Source organism: Mya arenaria, chromosome 15 (assembly GCF_026914265.1).
Source record: "Mya arenaria isolate MELC-2E11 chromosome 15, ASM2691426v1".
Lineage (NCBI taxonomy): Eukaryota > Metazoa > Mollusca > Bivalvia > Myida > Myidae > Mya > Mya arenaria.
The window spans coordinates 50,682,967-50,704,380 of NC_069136.1; the positions used below are offsets into that span (position 1 = coordinate 50,682,967).

At 33.5% G+C, this 21,414-nt stretch overlaps 2 protein-coding genes across 4 annotated transcripts in view; both read left to right on the forward strand.

The window, feature by feature from the left end:
• Window positions 1-15,000, forward strand: part of LOC128220390 (uncharacterized) — a 31,258-nt gene extending 16,258 nt beyond the window's left edge. Inside the window, exons 7-11 of one of the 3 annotated variants that reach the window (XR_008258772.1) lie at window positions 2,979-3,092; window positions 9,034-9,165; window positions 9,806-9,890; window positions 10,583-12,008; window positions 13,737-15,000. Coding sequence is in view for 1 of the 3 variants with exons in the window: in XM_052928759.1 (XP_052784719.1) it covers window positions 2,979-3,092; window positions 9,034-9,165; window positions 9,806-9,890; window positions 10,583-10,811 (560 nt within the window). In the remaining 2 variants the exon portion in view is untranslated. Of the gene's footprint in view, window positions 1-2,978; window positions 3,093-9,033; window positions 9,166-9,805; window positions 9,891-10,582 lie in introns of all 3 variants that reach the window. The other 2 variants (XR_008258771.1, XM_052928759.1) reach the window with 2 other exon arrangements.
• Window positions 15,001-19,520: 4,520 nt separating this feature from the next.
• Window positions 19,521-21,414, forward strand: part of LOC128220302 (mucin-5AC-like) — a 16,713-nt gene continuing 14,819 nt past the window's right edge. Inside the window, exons 1-3 of the mRNA XM_052928653.1 lie at window positions 19,521-19,596; window positions 20,172-20,275; window positions 21,367-21,414. The exon at window positions 21,367-21,414 is cut by the window's right edge and continues 87 nt beyond it. The gene's annotated coding sequence lies outside the window, so the exon portion shown is untranslated. The remainder of the gene's footprint in view (window positions 19,597-20,171; window positions 20,276-21,366) is intronic.

Here is a 21,414-nt window from a genome sequence, read left to right on the forward strand (position 1 = left end):
TGTACCAAATGATAATTAAATGAGTATTCAAATTAATGCACAATGCAAAAACTATAACCTGACGACTCATCTTTTAAATCTCAAGTTTGGCTCGAATAATAGATTAGAAAACGCAAGAAGGACGTAATTACTTTGTAAGAATTTTTCACAGGACTATATAATGTAAATATCAGATTCCATTGTAGGTGATATCATTCCAAGCAAGCCATCTGAAAGATGTCCCAGACGTGGCATTAGCCGACATCAGTTCTCGAAGGATGATAATATACACAATTACCTTCAACGGGATAATGATTTATTTTGACAAAGATCCACAAAACAAATGTCTTGAGAAACATCAAGAATAAGGTCACTTTTCTCAAATTAAATTAAACATTACACTAAACGTTTTAAATTAAATTTTATACGGCACAGAACATTTTTTATAAAGATTGCTAATTCTTATCTTACCTAATTCTTTGATAGTAGATGGCATCTTACTTTAATATTGCAATTTTACCAGAATAAATTAAACTATTCCTGTGTATACTAAAATATTATTATTCCTTCAAAGATACATTCCTAAATATTTCCAACATCCACGGTTTAAAGTCGATTATTTCTTCTGATCCTTAATATAGATGGATCTTTGCTGTCAATATTCAGGTAGAGTGTATGCATATGATTTCAGTTCACCTACGTTTAATTCACAACGATCGTAGTCAACAAGTAAAACTTCCGTTGGATTCTGATAAAAATACATTTTTGCTTCCTATAAACAATAATACAATAAGAACTGCAAGAACAAGCCCTGTTGTAAAAAAATCCATATACTATTCCTATTTAGAGGCACGATGTAAAAGTCGAAGTGTTTGTACTTTTTACAAATCAATTTTAAAGTTTCAATTTTATTTAAAGTAGCACACTCCTAATGAAAACCTCCAGTTGAAATTCTTCTCTGTTTTTGCTTTCGACTATGTCTTAAAGCACAGGAATACTAACAATAAGGGTTTCAAGGTAGTGGTTTGAATCAATCAAGCAAAACTTTTCTTCTTTATTCATCTTTGTTTTCATCAGCTAACATTTTTAACAGGAGTTTATATTGTGTTTGCATTAAAGATAAATTAATAACATTTCTACACATCTACACATAAATATTAGCTCTTTTGAAGATTTTGACTACTTGCCGGTCCAGCCGAAATAGGTGGGTGTGAATTTCAAACTCCTTTTCTCAAAGAACGAGACGGTAAAACATTTTGATTCTTTGGCATAACGTTCCCAAAACGCTTAAATTAATTAATAATAAAGAACAGGTCATGCGTTTATTTCAAACTTAATGATTCTGCTTTAAATCGATGTCCCAAATTTTACACAGTCTAAACAGATTGTTACAATTGTAAATCCATATAATTATAGTACAGTTTGATTATATTTGTTGATGATGTGATCAATAATGTATCATTTCTGAAAGCAAATATATTCTGTGTAACAATGATACAACCTTATAACCAAAGTGTTGGAAAATAGTTAAAATTGAGGATTTTTATGTCTCTAGGGGGTGTCGTTTTATCTAAAATTCTGAAATCGGGGTAGGGTAATTCAAGTTTAAATAAAATTGATTTCTGACGGAATATGTCTTTTATATTTTGTTTTTGAATACAGGAAATGATCAGCTAAAGAGGCTTTTATAGTTTAAAATGAAACACATTTAGGTCTACCACCCTAATGCGCGCATATTGACTCACTCAAAATAACTAGCTTTGCCTGTATTTAAATTTACAACGGCAGAGTCTATCAAGTGATTTATAATTATTATAAATGTTATACATTTTGTTGCGAGTTTTTAATTCCATTTGATACCTATTTTTAAACTAATGTAAGATAAATAACAAAACAGTACATATATCGTATTAGTCAATTACTACACGGTATACTTAAGGGGGACAAGCCATGGAACCAAAACTATAACGAAGATCCTGACAGGTTAAGAAGCAACTTGGAAGATTAAAAGATTACATTTAGATTAATTAAATAGAACGCTAAGATCATTGTTTCAATGATAGACAACACTGGTTTTTTATAGTTTTGAAAGACTTAAAAATCTGTTACCCTTTGTTCAGTTATCATCTGCCTGCTGCCTGTCCCCTTCCTTTCAACCCAACGCATATATTGTAAAAAAATTGGACTGAGACAGTACTCGTTCCGTTAATTTTCCTGCATTGTAAATGTTGCATTACTGGTAAAATTAATACTACAAAGGAAAGGCCATTTTATTTAGATTTTTTAAGGAATAAATTGCGGGAATTATGTCATTATTTGGGTATTAACGCAGTTGGGTTTGTTACCGTGTGTGGAGTCCAAAGGACCAAGGTCCAAATTCTTAAATTTATATAAGAAAACCTTTCAGAAGTAATTTCTCACCCATTCTGTAAATAGAACGACCCGATCGCAACCAAAAGTAGTTGATCAAATGATGTAACAATAAAGCCGGAAAATGCATCCGTTCGAATCTCTTTTAAATGTAAAATTGAAACACTAACGACAACAATACATCTCACATATCATAAATTAACACTTTCTCACGTGTTGGTTTTTTTCCGGGACTTGTTAATACAATACAAACAATTACAAGATAAGCAATTTTCAATTTACATGCATATTAACATGCGATGATTTGCGATCCGAACATATCCGAAGAGGTTGTGTTCATCAGAAAATACCCGCAATTTCCGAAAGGCATTTCATTTAAGGAATGGTAGTTGAGGTGTTTATATATAAAGATGGGAATGTGAAGTTTGGCAAAGATCAAGAAAAGCAGTTATGATGGTTTTATATCGAATATTAATAATTAATAATATTTCTTTACAATACATTAAAAGAGTTTGGTATAAAGCACCTGAAAGAGTATAGAAACGTATGATTTATTCTGCTGATATTTTATACATATTACCCTATCTAAATACTTTTAAACCTATGATAGTTTTGATTATACTTCACAGAAAACAGCACCAATCCACCTGTGACGTATGGATACGTGGAGAAGATGAACCATAATTTTAATGTCAGATTTGAAGGTGACTCGATTAAAAGGAGGAAAAGCTTGTGCGCAGAAGGTATATATAAATACTTGAATTACTAAAAGTTGGGTGTGGGGAAGTTAGTGTGAGGTTTGCGTTCGTAAGCAGGTTTGAATTCCAAGTGAGTTTTTACATTGGTTCTCACTGAACGTGGTTAGTAATTTACCCCAACATTGAACAATAATGTTAAGTTTGTGTTTTTTAATGTTTTGTGTTGTTTGTCCTTTTTCATTTTAACCTGAAACCGGATCCTGGATATATATTATTCTGATGTGCTTGTCCCTGTAGTTTCCATTTTTTTCTCGTGTACATAGACATGTCTTTTTCTCCAAAAATTGAAGAAACCATACATGTGAAGTTACATTGATTACACTTTAATAAATGCAATAAGTATGTTAGATAACGCAACATTCAAACATAAACAAATGTATACAGACTTTACACATACAAAACACATATGTATTCGTGTTCATATTACCGATTAACAATTATATCGATGTCCTCTTATTTGATATTTTGTATTTATTGTGTATATGTTTCATAAACCTGTGATTAAATTTGAGTAAGACGAAAACAATTAGGAGTTTGTATCCTGAAATGATTGATTAAGTTCGTTAACATAAATCATGTCCGCAACATACAAATCGTCCGTTATAACACAACTTGGTAACGGAGTATTTCTTTCCTACGATTAAGATTTTATGTAAAGGGATATTTTGCTATTAATTTCAAACGGATTTTAAGCACGGTTCTAATTTTGTTATTATTGAAAAATGTTTGGAAAGGTATGAAGTTATGTACTAACTAGTTTAATCCGTTAGTGAACTCAAGTTTCGCGTACCGTTCCAAGTTGGTAATCCCTGCATTTATTTTAAAAGCTATTGTGATGCGTGAGTGGTCTGCTTGTGGTGTATGTACGTTTGTGTCTCTAGTTTAGTGTCGTCTGGGCTTTTGCATTGTGCCTTTTAATATAACTTATATTTGAACTTTTGACTAATGGGTTTGGCCTTAAACCCCATAATACAAAATCACGACCAGTATGCCATGTTTTGCAGTACATACTGTTTGTTCTGTTACACATTATTCTGATAATAGACACTCTCGTTGATTGATTTAGAGAAGGTAAGCTTTACGGATAAGTTTATTTATCACACCAAATATTGCCATTCTTTTTCAAAAGTTTGCGTTCGTACTCGAAAGAGACCATTTACGCAACACTTCAACTGACTGAAAAGTGAAGTCTGATTTGGCAGGGAATAACTCCAGATGTTTTAAACTGTAAATGGTTCAAACATATATCGATGTAGGATGTAACATAATGTTATTTAAATGCATTATTTTCATTGTTACTTTGCTCTCTCCTAAAATTCAAAATTTATTTTTTATTTTGTCGCAAGCACGCCCTAAATAAATGCTAAAGGTAATGGCTATAAATAGAATAAAATTATGATTTTTTCTATGCAGTTTAAATCAAAAGGGTATACTATGTATATGCATAAGTGCTACTTTAAAACAGTATGATATTCCAAGATTAAAGTACAAAAAAATCCGTAATATAGTTTTATCATAATCACCTGTAAGGTATAAAATTCAATTATGTATAACAGATACAGTCTACAGTATGGGAAAATACCACAATGACTCGATTTTCAGCATAATATGTTATTGTCTGATCATAAATGTGTTGATATGATCGAATTAATTGTCCAGAAGTGCATCACTCACTAAGCCTTAATTAAACAATATAAATGTTAACCTGATACTGGTAGCTATAGTGAAGAAACAAGCCATTCCTATAGAGAACATACTGTTTTTGTATTCACAAAAAAACGTATGCAAACAACATGCCAGTATATACTAGGGTCATTCAGAAACTACGTAGCAATGAGTTTTGTGTTTGCAACATGTATGATAAATATGAAAGCAACAAATATAACGCAACAGTTATCTTAGAACGTCATCGACGTAACAAAGTGTATCATAACTTCTCAAAATACACGTCGTTACAAACAATGGTCGAAACCATTCGGCAAATACTTTACTGTCCTCAAGCCATAACTTTCTATGAGTAGATGTTATCTGAATGTAGTATCATGTCATACCCTATGGTTACTGTGAGAACAAGGAGCATCCCATAGATATCCATGAAGAAGATAAACATATCCTTCTCAGATTACGTTCGGACATTTGCTCTAAGCGGAGGCGGGGGTGCTGTCCGTGTCCATGATTGTTGTTTGGTTTCTGTATCAAAATTGTATTGCCAAATCGTGTCCGTGGATACGATCCTTCTGAAGAAGTCCTGACTTTCCCCGGCGTGGCGCCACCGAAATGACCTTGACAAAAGCATTCGCTTTGTTGTTGTTGTTTTTATTCATCTTTAATCTTGCCAAAACTCTTCGCGTATTCTGATCCAGTTTAAATTGCGTGGCCAGTCCAAGCGCTAACACACGCTTAATGTAATATTTCCACAAATAACATAATATTTCCACGTTTTATCGGATGCCAGTTTTAATGGCTTCATTGACCTTGCTTATGGTGTTGTTTGTTATTGCCTTCCATGTCCAGGATCGTATACTATGAACGTTCTTCTGTCCAAAATTTCCTTGTGCTATTTTTAAAGAAGAGCACGACAAACCAATGGTTTAATTTGGCTTTTCCCAACACAATGCGGCTTAAGGAAGGCGTTTAGGCTCGTTTGTCTACTTATCCTGGCGTCGGCGTCTTAATCGGCCTCACTCGTTCGTTAAGGTTTATCATGCTAGAACATATTACTCAATTTCTCAACAAATACACCATGATTTGCAATGTTATTTTCGGCAAGTGTTCCCAACATCATACGTAAGTAATCAGGTAAATTAGTATATTGGCATATACAATACATACCTATACAAAAATACGAATCATCGTCCTTTATTATCGACTTTAAATTAGTGTTATGGTTTTTGCCTGTAAGCGTTTACAAGTCAATATCTCAGCAACTACTTGTTGCATTGCATTTTTCCTTTAGTAATGTGTTCCAACCTATCCAGCCTACTTCACGAATTGAATGATATGACTCTTTCTTGCGAATACTGCAAATTACGACCTTCACCCTTTGCTCCAAACAATCGAATACTGAGGGAGGTTATGCATGTAAGCACACTTAAGTCAAAATCTCATCAACCTTTTGACGTGTTGAACTGAAACTTAATACTTGTACAAGGATTTCCAACTATCCAACCTCCTTTATTTATCATAGAGTTTACTGTATTTTTCATGTATTATAAATTATAGCCATTCATTATTCCACTTGAAAAATTGTTTAGGTGTTGCATGTAAGCGTGCATGAGTGAATATCTCAGCATCTACTTGATGTGTTGTTCTGATACTTTAGACAATGGATCCCAGCCATCAAAACTACTAAATCAATCAATTCAGATAATAAAATGCATGTATTGCACATAATGGCCCTTTGTTATTCGACTTAGGGTTAGAGTAAGGTAATGAGGTGTGAGGTTTTGGCCATGGAAACTAATCTAAGCCCCAAGTAGACGCCAGTGAACTCAAGTGTCACTGACCTTTCCCAGGCAGGTATTTCATCAGTTACCAGTAATACTACTTGATGCGTATTTAGTCTGTCTTTGGTGTTTGTATTCGTGTATGTGATGTTTGTACGTTTGTGTCCCTCGTTTAAAATTATTTGGGCCCTTACCATGTGCCTGTAAAGATGGTTAATATTAGAAGTTTTTACTTCTGGGTTTCTCCTTGTATGTTATATTATGTTATAAAATATTATTATAATATAATATTATAATTCACAGATTGACGCAATCACAACAATCAAAAGATATGCGGTGATATTTTTCGCGATAATGATGAAAATATTGATTTGTATATAAACGGATTAACGAAGAAAGTGTATTATTGTTGTGTCATCGTGAATATGAGTTATTGCTGGTTAAATTAATACCAATATGGATTCCTTCGTGCAAAATTCAGTATTAAAACGATGAGCTATCTACGGGTCTTAGAATGGCTTGTTTCCTTTATTTTTATAGCTTTTATATGTACTAGTTTCAGTAAATAAATTCACAATAAATTCATAATTTGAGGTTGGAATGATGAACAATTACTTCGATCGTGGTTACAAATCATTTATTACTTAACAAGCCGTGTTAGGTCATGAGTCCCAAACTCAGAATCACGAAACTTGCTAATATGGACTTAATTCAAGTATTGGGGTCAAACTATAATAATATACATATATAATGCACGTCTACTGCACGTATTAAGCAATGATTTTCTTCACATCTGTTCACATTTTAACTATTTAACTGTAGCAGTAATCTTAAATGAGTAACTTATATTCAATTTACTTGGTGTTCGCAATTAATTGTAGGGCAATGAGCGAATAAGTCCAATACCCTGAAACTTAACCAAAATACTTTTTAATGGCCCCGGATCCTCAAAAAAGTACCGAAACAATTAAGTCCCGAACTCTATGGCCTCTACTACAGGGCAAATGAAAAAGGTCCTCGAGGCTTAAAAAGGTAAACGAAAAGGTATGATTTGTGTCATTTTCCTCGATATCAAAACACGAGTAACAACCCAATACTTATTTTCGGGGTTCACCACACCACAAGTCAAATGTGCAAAACGTTACTTAGAAACTTAGTTGAACCAGAATCGTTTTGATTCCCAAACCGTCAAAGATTGCGCCTCGTCTATTCATATTATTCTAATTTTTATTAAGCAAGTTTAGGAAATGTTGTATTTAAAGCTCATTAACATGTTTTCTTTGAGGAATTAAATTAAATCGGCATTTATATGGTGACAAGTATACGATTTATTTTGAATAAAATACGTTTTCCGTTCAAAGTAACGAAAACACCTGTTTTCACTGCATTGCTGAGGAGCCTAATCTTACAGAGCAATGACATTTGCCAGCGCTTCATGCAATACAGAAGAAACAAACTAGTCACAAATCAGAATTATGTCCATTATGTCCATTACGTCATCAAGTTACAAACTGTTTTAAAATGTTGTTTTAAGGGAATCAAAAGAGAATCTTTTTCTTATGTTTTGATAGCGATTTAAGCATTTTTGCATATTATTATTGTATTTGAAGAACTGTATGGAAACGAATGAAATTCTAGAATGTTATATTTTAAGCAATTATTTACCCTTTTAAAAAATAAATAAAGACATGTGTAAAAAATCATCGCAATGGCGGCATGGAACAGGCGTTCCGTTACATATTATATAATACTTTAAAGTATACCTTTAACTATTAATTGCCCCGTCAGTGATTCACATTGCTACACTCAAACTTTAATATTGCCTTGTTGTTTTTTTGGATTGAAATGTGTTGATTTACGTTTTAGTAAGGTTGGTACATGAATATTAAAGCATTTGTAACAAAATAGTGAATGTGGAATTTCTAGCTTTGATAGTGTTAAGAGTACACAAAATATCACAAACATGAAACATGGAAGAACAGCACAAAACTTCACAAACAGCACAGTGCACACATACTATATATATCTCTTAAAAAAGCTAGGTATGTTTATCAAGGATTGCTAGGTACCGCCTTGGAACGGGCAGTAACATGTAAATTGACTGGGGTGGAAGAACTCCCTTTTCTGTATAATTATGTTAGAGCAAATATGACAATTGACTTAAATGCAGAGTTTATCAGATCAAAGTACCCTACAACCACCGTAATTGGAATTACTTACCATTGACATTATTTCAATGTCTTGACCAATTCATTAAACGATATATTTTATACTAATGCTGATGGTATTCGAAAACATCATGTTTCTCTAATAGTCTTATGATTTAATACAATGAATGTATAGTTACACTGTCGAGCAGCCTTTGAGACCGAAATGTTTCTCAAATGTGCGTACTTACACAAGTTAACATTCTATTTCTTCAACACATATCGGGTCAATTTTTATGGAAATAATGTTTTATATATACCGCATATTTACAGAACCTATGCCGTCAACCACTTATGACAATGCAACATTCAAACATGTAACTCGAGAGTCAACATTGAAAATAACGCCAATATCACATCCGGTACCTGAAGGAACAACAGAGTCTGTAGTCAAGGAAGAAGGGGGTATGCTAATTGTCAACTATATTCATCGAGCAACTTTAGCATGTTAATTTTATTGAATAACAGGAACATTTTGCTGTTTGGCGAGTAACACAACATATATTTACTGAGTTGCATATGTTATTGAATTGATTATCTCAAGTTTATGTTGTTTGTCAAGCCAGCTCAACATTCATGTTATGAATGTCAATTGTCAAACTGTCCACGTCTTCGCTCAATGTACACTGGCTATGGTCGAGCTAGCTCATCATCAGTTATCTAAATTTGTAAAAGTCGTAGGTCAACCTATCAGCTATGTCTTTTAAGAATGTCACAATGATTTTACGCTACTGGTACCCAACGAATACAGATTGCAACACACACGGCATCTTAGATACCGTGCTATCAGCGTTTGTCTTAGACGATGTTTGTGTAAATTCCATACCCAAATGTAGCAATATAGACAGTCTTGCTATTTTGCATCAAAAATGCATTCTACTATTAACATCTTACACAAATTATTCTGTTCGAATGAAAAGAGTACGGACAAGCTAAGCAGCATGAAGAAGGTGATTTTGATTAGAATAGGAAACGGCCATTCCTTAACCGATCTGAATTTCATTTTTTTTTTCGCAAATAAATCGCCGTCCTTCTAATATTGTAGGGTCATCGACTGTTATAGTGGTTGGTGTGGAAGTTGTTGTGACATTATTTGTTGTTGGAGTACTTGCAGTTTTGATTAAGAGAAGGTAAGTCATCTAATAATAATTTCTTATTTTTATGTCGTTATAGGGTTTGCACTTTTTTTTTTGGTATTTGTTAATCATTATTGGGAAAACACTTATTTGTTACTTTGACCTCTATTGAAAACTAATTATAATATAAGATATATCATATGTTGACGTTGTTTGCTTAAACATCGCGAACGATCCATTTGGAACATAAGTACCTGTTATCACAGCGATAAAGAATTTAAAACTGATTTCCTTTATGAAATACATATTTTGGTTTATTTCTTAAATCCAAAAAAATCAAAAGGTTAAAACAACTCAACTTTAGCATATTTAAGCAATGGTATTTTGATTGAAGTTTAAACAATGATAATTTAAATACAGATACCTTAATATTAATACTGGTTCATTAAGTTACTATGTAAAGTTATAAAAGTATCGCATATTTTCTCAAACAAATCTTAACCTACAAAAAAGACACATGATTTAATTGGTTTTGCAGGAACTAATATTGCAAAAGAAATGCATCATTTTGTGAAACATTGACATTGCAAGTGACAAAAATAACAGTCATAGTTTACATTTTAAATCCCTTTGAACTAATTAAAGGAGGACATGCTGTGCTGATTTGCCGTTATGTGTTCGGAATGCAGGAAGTTCGGTGTATGTTGCATGCGTATAAAACGGTATAATTATGACTTTTTTTTCAGGTACATGACCAGGGCTTGCTCTAATAACGCCGCGACAGGAAAGCCATCCACTGAGGTGTCCACTGCTGCGGACAATCAACAAAGAGTTGAATATGTTAACACAGCAAATAATGAAGTGCACAGTAATAGTTTAAATACTTACGAAAAACTTAACATGACTAAGGGTGTTGACAACTATCTCTCACTCCAAGAAATAAATGCAGTCGAGCACGACTATCAAAATGCATGAAGGCAAAGAGGAACATATTAATGAAAAGAGAATATTATGTAGATGTTGTTATTTTTGTTTAAACTGCAATTATTAAACAATTACAATTACAGTATAACGTTATATATATATATCAAAGATATGCAATTTTTGCTTCAAAAACCTTAATTATAAGGGAGTTATACCTCTAGTACCTTTAAATTCTTTTCGGTAATTCTTCGCTTGATTTCCTTTATTTGGCGCACACATTTATTGTTATAAATTAAGTCGCGGGAACGGTCTTCTAATATTTTTAATTTTTAACATGGCGGATTCGGGAGCTCGGCCTAAAACTTCGCGTTCGAAAAGGCCATCGTCGTTGGACGAACAAATTTTTGAGTTGGAACGTGAGGAGGATGTTTTAAAAGGGGGCTTAGAATTGTTGAGCCCAAGTCTGAAATCTATTCCGCAGGACTTTGAAGCTCTGAAAGAAGAAAGGGTTACCCTCCAACGTTTGGTTGATAAGCGCCGTAAATCTTAAGAGGGCCGGCGATTTAGGCGTGACATCGAAGAGCTAAGAGGTCAATTTTTAGCGTTGGAGGTGTCAGATTTGCAAGACCCCATCTCCCCATCCCGACCCTGGTTTGGACATTGGGTTCCAGAGAATATTCATCTGCTGCGTTCTTCAGAATCGCTCAACCATAGGGTGGATTCAAAATTGCCGCTTGAAGTATTGAACAGTGTGGAAGGTAATATCAAACCAAAGAAACTTAAATCAGGAAAATCTTCGAAATGTACTGATATACAAGTTAAACGACCCCAATTGTGGCCTTATGCTTTTGTACCTAGCCAGTTATGTAAACAGTCCGATATTAAGTACAATGACTTATCAATGACTCAATTTATTGCGGGGTATTGTTCAATTTTAATCCATTTATTTCATGAAGGCTTCGAGGGTTTCTTTGGAAGAAATAGACCGCAGTATTACACATTTACGATCTATGATGTGCTTTGCACATGTGTATTAATGAGAGTGCATTTTAAACATTCATCAAGAAATATTGCTGGATATTAAAAGAGGCAATCGTACATGGCACGATAGTTTTTCAGATATTGAAAGCCTGAATCTGCTACTTGATCGGGGACCTGGTTCTCCCGCGACGCGCACTTCCGGTCAGTCTGGTACGCCGCTTGGATCGTCAGAAAAGCGGTCGTGGTTCTGCGCCTTGTATCAGAAGGGTGAGTGCAAGAAAACTTCACCTCACGCAGCTCGTATTTGGTCGGATTTACGAACGGTAAAACATGTGTGTGCTATTTGCTACATGAATGATCGTGAGCTGCGGGAACATCCGGAATGTTCCTGTTCCTGTCCGCACAAGCAGGACTGACCAGATAACCTGTGTCGTACGTCTGAGGTTTCCAGTGCATTTTCGTCTCTAACGTCTATTAGCAGTTGCTAGCGTCTGATGTTTACCATTCTGAGGTTTCTGGATCTTCGCTTGATCCCGAGCCGAACTTTTTCAGCTTTCTAAGAAGTCGGCTGTAGTAAATATCATGTGAAACTCATCTGTTGAAAACAGTGTGTCCAGGACTGTTGACGTCTCTGATTCCGTGAATCGGAGGCTCATGGAGCTTCGCATCACCCAAGAAAGAATATAAGAGATCCGCAACCTACATCCGTTTGGGATGCAATTTAAATACGCCTCAAAGTGCCAGTTACAATCTTTGTTAGGGGAATTGCAATTCGTCGGTTAATTGTTAAAGGGGCTGTACTCCGTATGATGAAATAGCGAAAAAAAGAAAATTGTCGAAAACTGACATAAACTAGGTATCGATGTGTAAAATGCATTAAAACTTACTAGCTGAAGTACCACATAGTTTACAATTAATTTATTTTCGCAGTTTTTTTGTTTTTTTTTCGTATTTTTCCATTAAAATAAGATTACTAGGTATGTCTACCTAGTAGAATTCATTCCTAATGCGTGATTGGCTAGTCGATGTTATCACGTGATATTACCAAGTTAGGTATATTGCTTAAATATTCCAACCGTTTAGGGTAAGCTTCAGTAGCACAGTGGATACAACACTAAACTGCAATTTTGACGACACCGGTTCAAACCCAATCTTCGAATCGATATATTTTACATTTTGGTATTTTTTTTACAATTATGATATCAAAGAATAAAACATTTTATTAAATAATTGTCCTGAGATTTTTTGAAAACATTTTTTGGTGCCAATCTGATGGACCGATCTTTCAGCCTAGTCGTGTGTTTATTTTACGTATTATTATGCTTTTACGTGGTCTCATCATGGAAAATCATAAGGTGAGATTAAATTCGGAATTCAAAAAAGATATCGTGTGTTGGATAAATTGCTAAACTTTGTGTCGAGTAAATTGATAGGTAGAAAGATTTCTATCTTCTGTGATAATGAACCAGTGTGTTGGGTGCTAACTTCTGGTAAAACCAAAGTTTCAGTGTTGTATCAATGTACCTAGAGAGGTGGTTTTTCTCGCGTGTACTCGCGAGTTCTATATTCGCGTCATCCACCTGACTTCCACGGACAACAGACTCGCGGATCTACTAAGCCGTTGGCACATTGGTGCACACTATAAGACTCAGTTTCTTAAACAAAACTTCCACATTGAAAACAAAGGAGATTAACGTCGATGAATCATTGTTCATGTTTGAGAATAGAAGGTGATGCGCGTATTGCATCTTCAGACATTATTCACTTGTTCAGGTGTTTGAGGCAACTGTTGATTTTTGTTTGTTTACAATATCAGTATTGCTTATTTCTATTTGAAATCTTATATCTGTCACAAACAGCTACTTTTCATTTGATAGACTTGAGTCATTTCTCGCTTCTAGTTTTCTGCATATAAAAAAATAATATGTTTGTTTTATTTTGTTCCATGTTAAGTTTCATTAATAGTATTTTTTGTGTGCTTTTTTTCATTATCAGATGTTGCTGACGAAGATTCAAGTGGCCTTGATTGTCTCCGTCGTCAGTTAAAAGTTACTCAGAAATCAGCTTTTGCTCTTGGAACTTACAAAACTCTTAAGACGCAAATTCGTTCCTTTTTATTGTTTTGTGAATATTACGACCAAAAAGACTGTCCTGTATCTGTAGACACATTTAGTTTGTACGCTCAATTTTTAAGAAGAAGTATGACGTCTGTACAATCTATCAAGAATTATATCAATGGTGTACGTTTATATCACATGTTCAGGGGATTTGTATTTCCCGACATTTCTTATATTTCCTTACAGATGACTTTTAGAGTTCTAGATAAGCTTTTGTTTCATTCTCCGAATCAGGCACCTCCGATTTCGCCTGGTATATTGCTTAGAATCAGAGACCTTATTGATATAGAAGTTCCATTTACGCCACTGTTTGGTGTGTTCTTTTATTTGCTTTTTATATCAGAAAAAATCGAGTATTGTCTTTTGATGGCACTAAATATTTATGTCGCAATGATGTGACCTTGTTCGACTTTGGTATTTTTGTTAACCCTAAATACGCTTAGACAAAACAATTTGGAGACATGAATGTTGTTTTACCGATGTATAAGAATGACAAATTTCCGCTATGTCCAGTTGCCGCATATATTAATATGTGTAATCTAAATCCAGCAAACTCATTAGATCCTCTGTTTTATGTCGAAGAGTCTCATTCTTGAGTTCCGCTTGATGGAAGTAAGCTTGACAGAACTTTTAAGCGCATTATGTCACTCACTTCTGTATATGGAGCCTCTGAGTATACTTTACATTCCTTTAGAAGAGGACGTGCTTCTTATTACTTTAAGTGTGGAGTTCAAGGTGAACTTGTTCAATTATTTGGCTATTGGAAGTCGGACTGCTGTTTACGTTATTTAAGTTTTTTCTGGCGAATCTTTGATTCAGGCCACTAGAAATGTAGCTCTGTCAATTTAATTTTTTGGCCGAGTTTTTGTTTTGGGCTAGATGGCTGCTATTGTTCTGTATCTTATTGTGTGTAATAGGTATACAGCTTTTTTCAGCCAAAATAAAATCAGTCTTCATATCATGTGTTTTTGTCAATTATTCCCGAAATAATTTACAATTTTTGCTTCATTATCAGGGAGTTTACTCTTGTACCTCTCGAACCTTTAATTTCTTTTCGGTAATTCTTCGCTTGATTTCCTTTATTTGGGCTCACATTCATTGTTAGATTTTAAGTCGCGGGAACGGTCGTCAAATATTTTTACCGTCCCTCCCGTCGTTCATGTACTGGATTAATATTGTAATTTATTTAATTTATTTGTAATTACATGTATTGAGTTTTATTCTTATTTCCCCGATTTAAGGGTGATTTGGCTGCTGTTGTTCTGTATTTCATGTGTGTTATAAGTATGCAGCCTTTTTTGCCAAAATAAAATATTTTTTCATATCATGTGTTTTAATTATTCCCAAAATAATTAGTATAGTAGTTACGTTGAGAGTTATAAATACAAAATGAATTGTGCTTTTATGATCATAAAAATATAAGTATCCAGATCTGAGAACCTAGTAAAAATTCTTTAAAATTCACTGATAAGATGAACACCGTCACCGTTTAAGCGTACCATGCGTATCCCCAGATTTTACCTGTCTTGTTTCCAAGCAATCTTTAATGCATTTTGTTGACAATTATTTCGAAGTTATAAGAACCGTGTTGATTTGTTATGCTTTTTTTTGTGTGCAAATGTAGTTCATCCTATGTGAACGTTTGCTTGGTTCGATTGGAAACGCATTTCCAATACAGTGATCTATATGTCACTATTTTACCATTGTAAATCAAACAACCTATGGATACTAGATTTTAAGCGCTCCAACCTACTATTTGATTAATCAAATCTCGGTAAAAGTCATCTTTAATCATGGTAATGTATTTAAGTCACATTTAAGACGTTAATATAGCCCTACTAATCGGCCCTACCAAATCGCTTTAAGAGATAGTTTTGTTTTGGGGAAATTCAAACCCATCTTATGTATTTTTTCCAAAATACTGTGATATCGTGAAAAGAAACGCAGTAAAGATTCCAAATTTAATGCGGAAAATAAAACAAACTTTAAGCGACACAAAAAAAATAAACCGTTCCGCTCTAGGTATCTCCAATGTATACAAATCTAGAAGTTAACGTTTGCACACAACATGGAAGTTTTAATACTACAATGATAGTTTTTACCTGAATGCGGGATACCAGGTTTTAACGTCCTGAATGAAGTTATAAATGATATAAAGTTACACAAAATGATTCGATTAAATTATGTAATTGTGACAATTTTGTACTGTTTGGGAGTAATTTGCAAAGGTACTGTGCTATTTCAATATAATACCCGTTTAACTAAAATATCACCTTGTATAGATTGATTTATTTATACAATTTAAATATTTAAACATAACCAAATGTTTTATTATGATTTCATTTGATGATTTTGACTGTTTAACAAAAGCTCATCCTTAATGTTTGAAATTTATAAGAAATAAGTTGACATTAAAATTGAATTTACTACCTAAAATGTAGCACGATTATTAAGATACGAAAACATACAAAAGAACAGCATCAAAACACGACATTTTATAAAATGTATATAAAAGGCCTTGTTTATTTAGAAAATGTGAGTAGTTATTGCTACCACTACATTGCTTATTTAAGTTATACATCTCAATCACGTTTTCAATTCCGAGTATGTATACTTACTGTGTTTTAAAACTTTCTCTTATAGGATAATTAATTTTTACACTTAAATATGGTACATGTTCTAGGCGTCTGTACAATTTCAAACTTTGTCCCTAAAAGTGTTTCTAAGTGTGATACAGACCATCAGCATTTGTAATTTAAAGTGACGACAATATTAGTTACAAGGTATTGTAATTACTGTGAAAAAATCAGTCAAGATGTCTAGCATTTTCGAATAATAACCATAACCGGCATTAATTATCGTACGTTCCACACATTCGGTAGGGAACTTCCCTCAAATAAAGTATATCATGGGTTAGATGGGTAGATCGAGGCGATTCATCTCATAGTTTGGCTTGTATAATGACCTAATTTCATTCATTACTGCCAATTATCGTTTTTTTGTTGTTCCACAACGTTTGGTCGTTTTGAGTATACGAAATATATTATTGAACACAGACACATGATCTAAAAGTAATATGCATACTATTTGTTTTTATATATTAGGTAAAGACACATTATAGCGGTGATAGTATATATTATTCTATACGTAATTGATACGTCCAATCGTAGACGCTCTTTTAAACCACGTGACCGTACAATATATTTCCGTATTTGGACGCACGCGCGTACAAAAATCCCATATTTTTTCTTTATTGTTCGAATCACAGGTCCCATGTTAAACCCATAATTAAGATTATTATAATAATTAAGATTATTATTATTATTTAACATTTTCTGTAAAATACAGAATATTTTTGGGATTACAATTATAGGTATATAATAAGGTCATTTAACATTGTTCAGCACAATACGGAATATATTTGGACTCGAACACAGCTTGGAAATCCGATTTAAACTCGCCTCATTTACCAGTATTGTTTCAATTGTGTTCCTTTGGTCAAAACTGGCCGTGCCCGAGAGGTTCAAGGTTTTCTAAAAACATATATTATAGTTAAGTCTTTGAAAATCTTTTTCTCTGAAACCGCATGGCCCAGCCCATTAATATTTGGTGTGCAGACTCATGGCCAAATACCAAACATGTTTAAATAATTACCCTTGGTTCAGAGCTGGCCCCGAGCAAAGTTTTCTTCCTTAGCAATCAAATACCCCCTTGACTCAATGACTCTGTGAATCAATGACTTCCTCAGTAACCACTCACTTCATTAGCATCCAATGTTCTCCTTGGCAAGTATTGACTTACTACGCATCCACTTACCTTTTGGTAACCAACGACCAAATTAGAACTAAATGACTGCCTAAACAACCGTTAGTTTCCTCAGTAATTTCCTACATCCATAGCAACGAATGTCTTAACAACATGTGATAACGTAAGCAACAATCACAGTCATACCTATCCATGACTTTCTTTAGAAACTTTGAATTTGATAGCAACCAATGACTACCTGAGCAACCCAATAATTTCCTGCCATCTACTTACCTTCTAAGTTACCAATGCTTTCCTAAGAAACAAATTACATCAACCATTTTCTTCCTTAGCAGCCAAGTACTTCATTAGAAATTCCATATCAACAGTCGGCATCCATTGTCTCTGTGAACAACCAGCTGAAAATGTCTTGACAGCTCTAGAAATACTATTGATTTCCATTTTCAAGGACAAACCTCCTGATCTACCATCAAATTAATCGGCAACTACTTAGCAAGCAGCATCCTCCTTATTAGCCGATGACTAATTGGTCATTTTAATCAGGGAAGTGATAAAGGGTCATTTATGCCCTGATGGTTTCATGATTTTCCGATAACTGGGTTTGTCCCTGTAGCTTTCGCCATATTATCGAAATATATTGCAGAGTGAGGAAAGCATTTTTTTAAATGTTATGGTGAAACTTAATTTTATATGAGTCAAGAACGGATCGAATACATTTCATATCTCTATCGGTAGACAACTGACAATAGGTAGTGCAATGAAAACTACAGGAACAAGCAGTCCTCGACTGTTCTATCATTATAATGTTAATATGATGAAAAGGTAGTTGTTTATTTAATTAGTTTTTAAAATACTGTAAAGAAACATAGTACAAGAATTTAAAAAAAATGTTATTTTCTTAGATTAGGAGGATGATTTTATTTTATTTTCTACACGCTAGTTGTATGTGTAAAGTTAATTGTGATGAACCTACAGCATCAGTTAAAAAGGCAAGTATTTACTGTGTACATAAGGTGTATTGAATTTATCTGCAGCAAACTCCTTTTATCTCCGTTAAACAGGAATAGTAGAAAAAGGTGAGTTGTATGCATTATGTTTATAAAGTTAAGTTCAGTTTAGTTAGGCGGATGTGCACATGCATTGTTGAGTCCGTTCAATAAACAAAGGTTTTCTTCTAAAATTTGTTAATCCTGTGCTATACAAAAGTATACAAACTGTTTTTACGTATAAACATGCTATCGTTGAAAACGTTAACCCGACAGGATATAAAAATGTTTTAAGCTAATCAGTTACTATTTATACAAGATATTGATAAGCATTTGATTAATCATGTGGAATTGTCAGGTCAGAGAGTTTTTATTTCACAAGATAACACGAAATGGGACGAGTCTAGTTGTACCTTGTCAGAACCAAAGATTATCTGCAGGGCTGATGGCACATGCGTTGTTGAAAATGGTTTGGAAATTCTTACAATTGCACAAGATCAAGACAATGGATTTTGGATTGGAAATGCCAAAACATGGATTAGTTATGCTTATGTTGGTAGGTAAATGCACGTTTTTATGTTCATAAAAATATAAACATAAAATTACAATTTAATAAGTTTGTCTGTATTTACAAGACAAATATTTTTTTGAAACGGTTTAAACACAATATGACAACAATAATATATTTGATGCATTTTTAATATTTGGGTCACCGCCTTTGAACGGTCACTGAAAAACGAGATCCTTGGGATTTAAACGCAACCTCAATTTTGTCGCAACATTAATCAATACTACAAAATTAAAAATATATTTATATATATAAGCCAAATCAAAGCTAGCATCAACTAGAATGAAAATGAAGAAGAGATTGAAACAAATCATATAAACTGATTTAGTTATTTCACATTTAAGATACAGACAACAATTGCATGTCTTCAAAGGAACGATAACACAGCCAATCGACATAGCTCGCCTGACTTAATTAAGGTTTTATATATTCTGATAAATATATAGGTAATTATATATCATTGACATTTATTTATAAAGGAAGATTGTTATAAATCACAAACATTAACTTATATTATAATTGACTACAAATACTCAACCACCAGATATATAAAGTAGTATCGTTACCAACGCCAGCTTTAATATATAAGTATAAATTCAATGTAGTTTGCCTCGAAATGAGCATATTTTCCAATTATTAGTTCGTTGAATCGCAAAGATGACTGGCAATATTTTTGCTGTAATCTATTTCTGAAAGGATCTAACAGATGCACGTTCGAGCAAACTAGCTTGTTGGACAGAATGGACTATTAAGAGTACTGTCCTAGGTAGAAAACTAGTTTGTACAACAAGGCAAACTAGAGAAAGAACTGCCTGCTTTTATCTCAATGGATGTTGACATACTCTTTTGGATATGCTATGAATATGTTTAAATAAATATGTCATGCCTTGCGCTTTATTTAGGGTTATTCTCTAGTTTTGCCATAAGGTATAATTCAGTACGGTTGGTTTGATTTGTCAGTAAAAACCTCATTAAAAATGCCTTTGTTTTGAAGGATGTTTCCAAGTAAATGGTGGAACAGAATATTCCGTTTCAACTCTGGGCGAATGTAGACGCACAACAGGATGCAAAACATTCGGTATACAACAATCTACAACGGTGAGTAGTTCCGGGGCGAGTAAACAAATATTCAAACTGAGAAATGTGCCGGAAGATTGAAAATGAGACGATAACGGGTATGTTGACAGATGTGAAGTTGATTACTGAATAACACATTTTGCATTTAAAAAGTTGGATATTTATAGTAATTAAAGAACTAAAAGAATTTTTTTTAACTGTTAATTATTGCAATGCTTTGCAACAACTACAACAGTTAGGATTTTGATCTAACAACGTTGTAATGTTATGAAATGTTTGTTATTTTAGCGTTCCGTCTTTTGTTTGGGGTTTGTGAGCTTTAAATCTTATGCGTTTTGAACAGTAAAATTGTGGGAGCTTTGGTAGCTGGGTATGCCACTGTAGATAACATTGTGTCATCATTTTAGTTCGATATCTGCAATTATAACATATGTTTAGCCATGCGAAAATTGTCAGTGTGATAGCTGAGAAGAAATATTGTCCAAACAGTATGAAAATAATATTATTGACATTGTTCAAACATTATGGAAAAAAACAATTATTTACAAATGTGGCTTAATAGAAAAACAGTTCTTGCATGGGATTTCATTGAAAGTCAAGAACATTTCTTTGCAGAAGTTTTATGGACATTTTCGGGAAATTAGTTTTCAAATCAACAGAAAATCATAAAATATTGGCAAATTACACACGCTCCGAAATGATTGCATTTCTTTTTTTCAGCTGTTTTTGTTTGTTCTTTTTATAAAGGGATTCGAAATCGTTTGTCATCTTTTTAAGCTTTATTAAGGTAATTTTACGAAAATGTAACTTCACAATAAAAGTAATTAATGCGGGTAATCGCTTTAGGTCTATTTTTGGCATATGTCTAAAAAATATATTTCTTATGATTGTTTTCTGATTCAATATTTATTAATAAAAATGTGTCAATACGTGAAATATGAATGTTTTGATTTCAACAATATTTATGCAAAAGTCTTTGCTTCTATATAGATGAACAAATGGACTCTTTTGACAAGTATGTTTTAACCGATGAGGCCTTTTTTTATTATATTTTCCTGATGGCAAATGTAGCTCAGAAGTTGGTATCGAAGAATGAAATGAAACTATTTCAGGGTTTGCGATGCAAAGTACCAGTAAAAACGCCTCGCGGAATCAAGCAT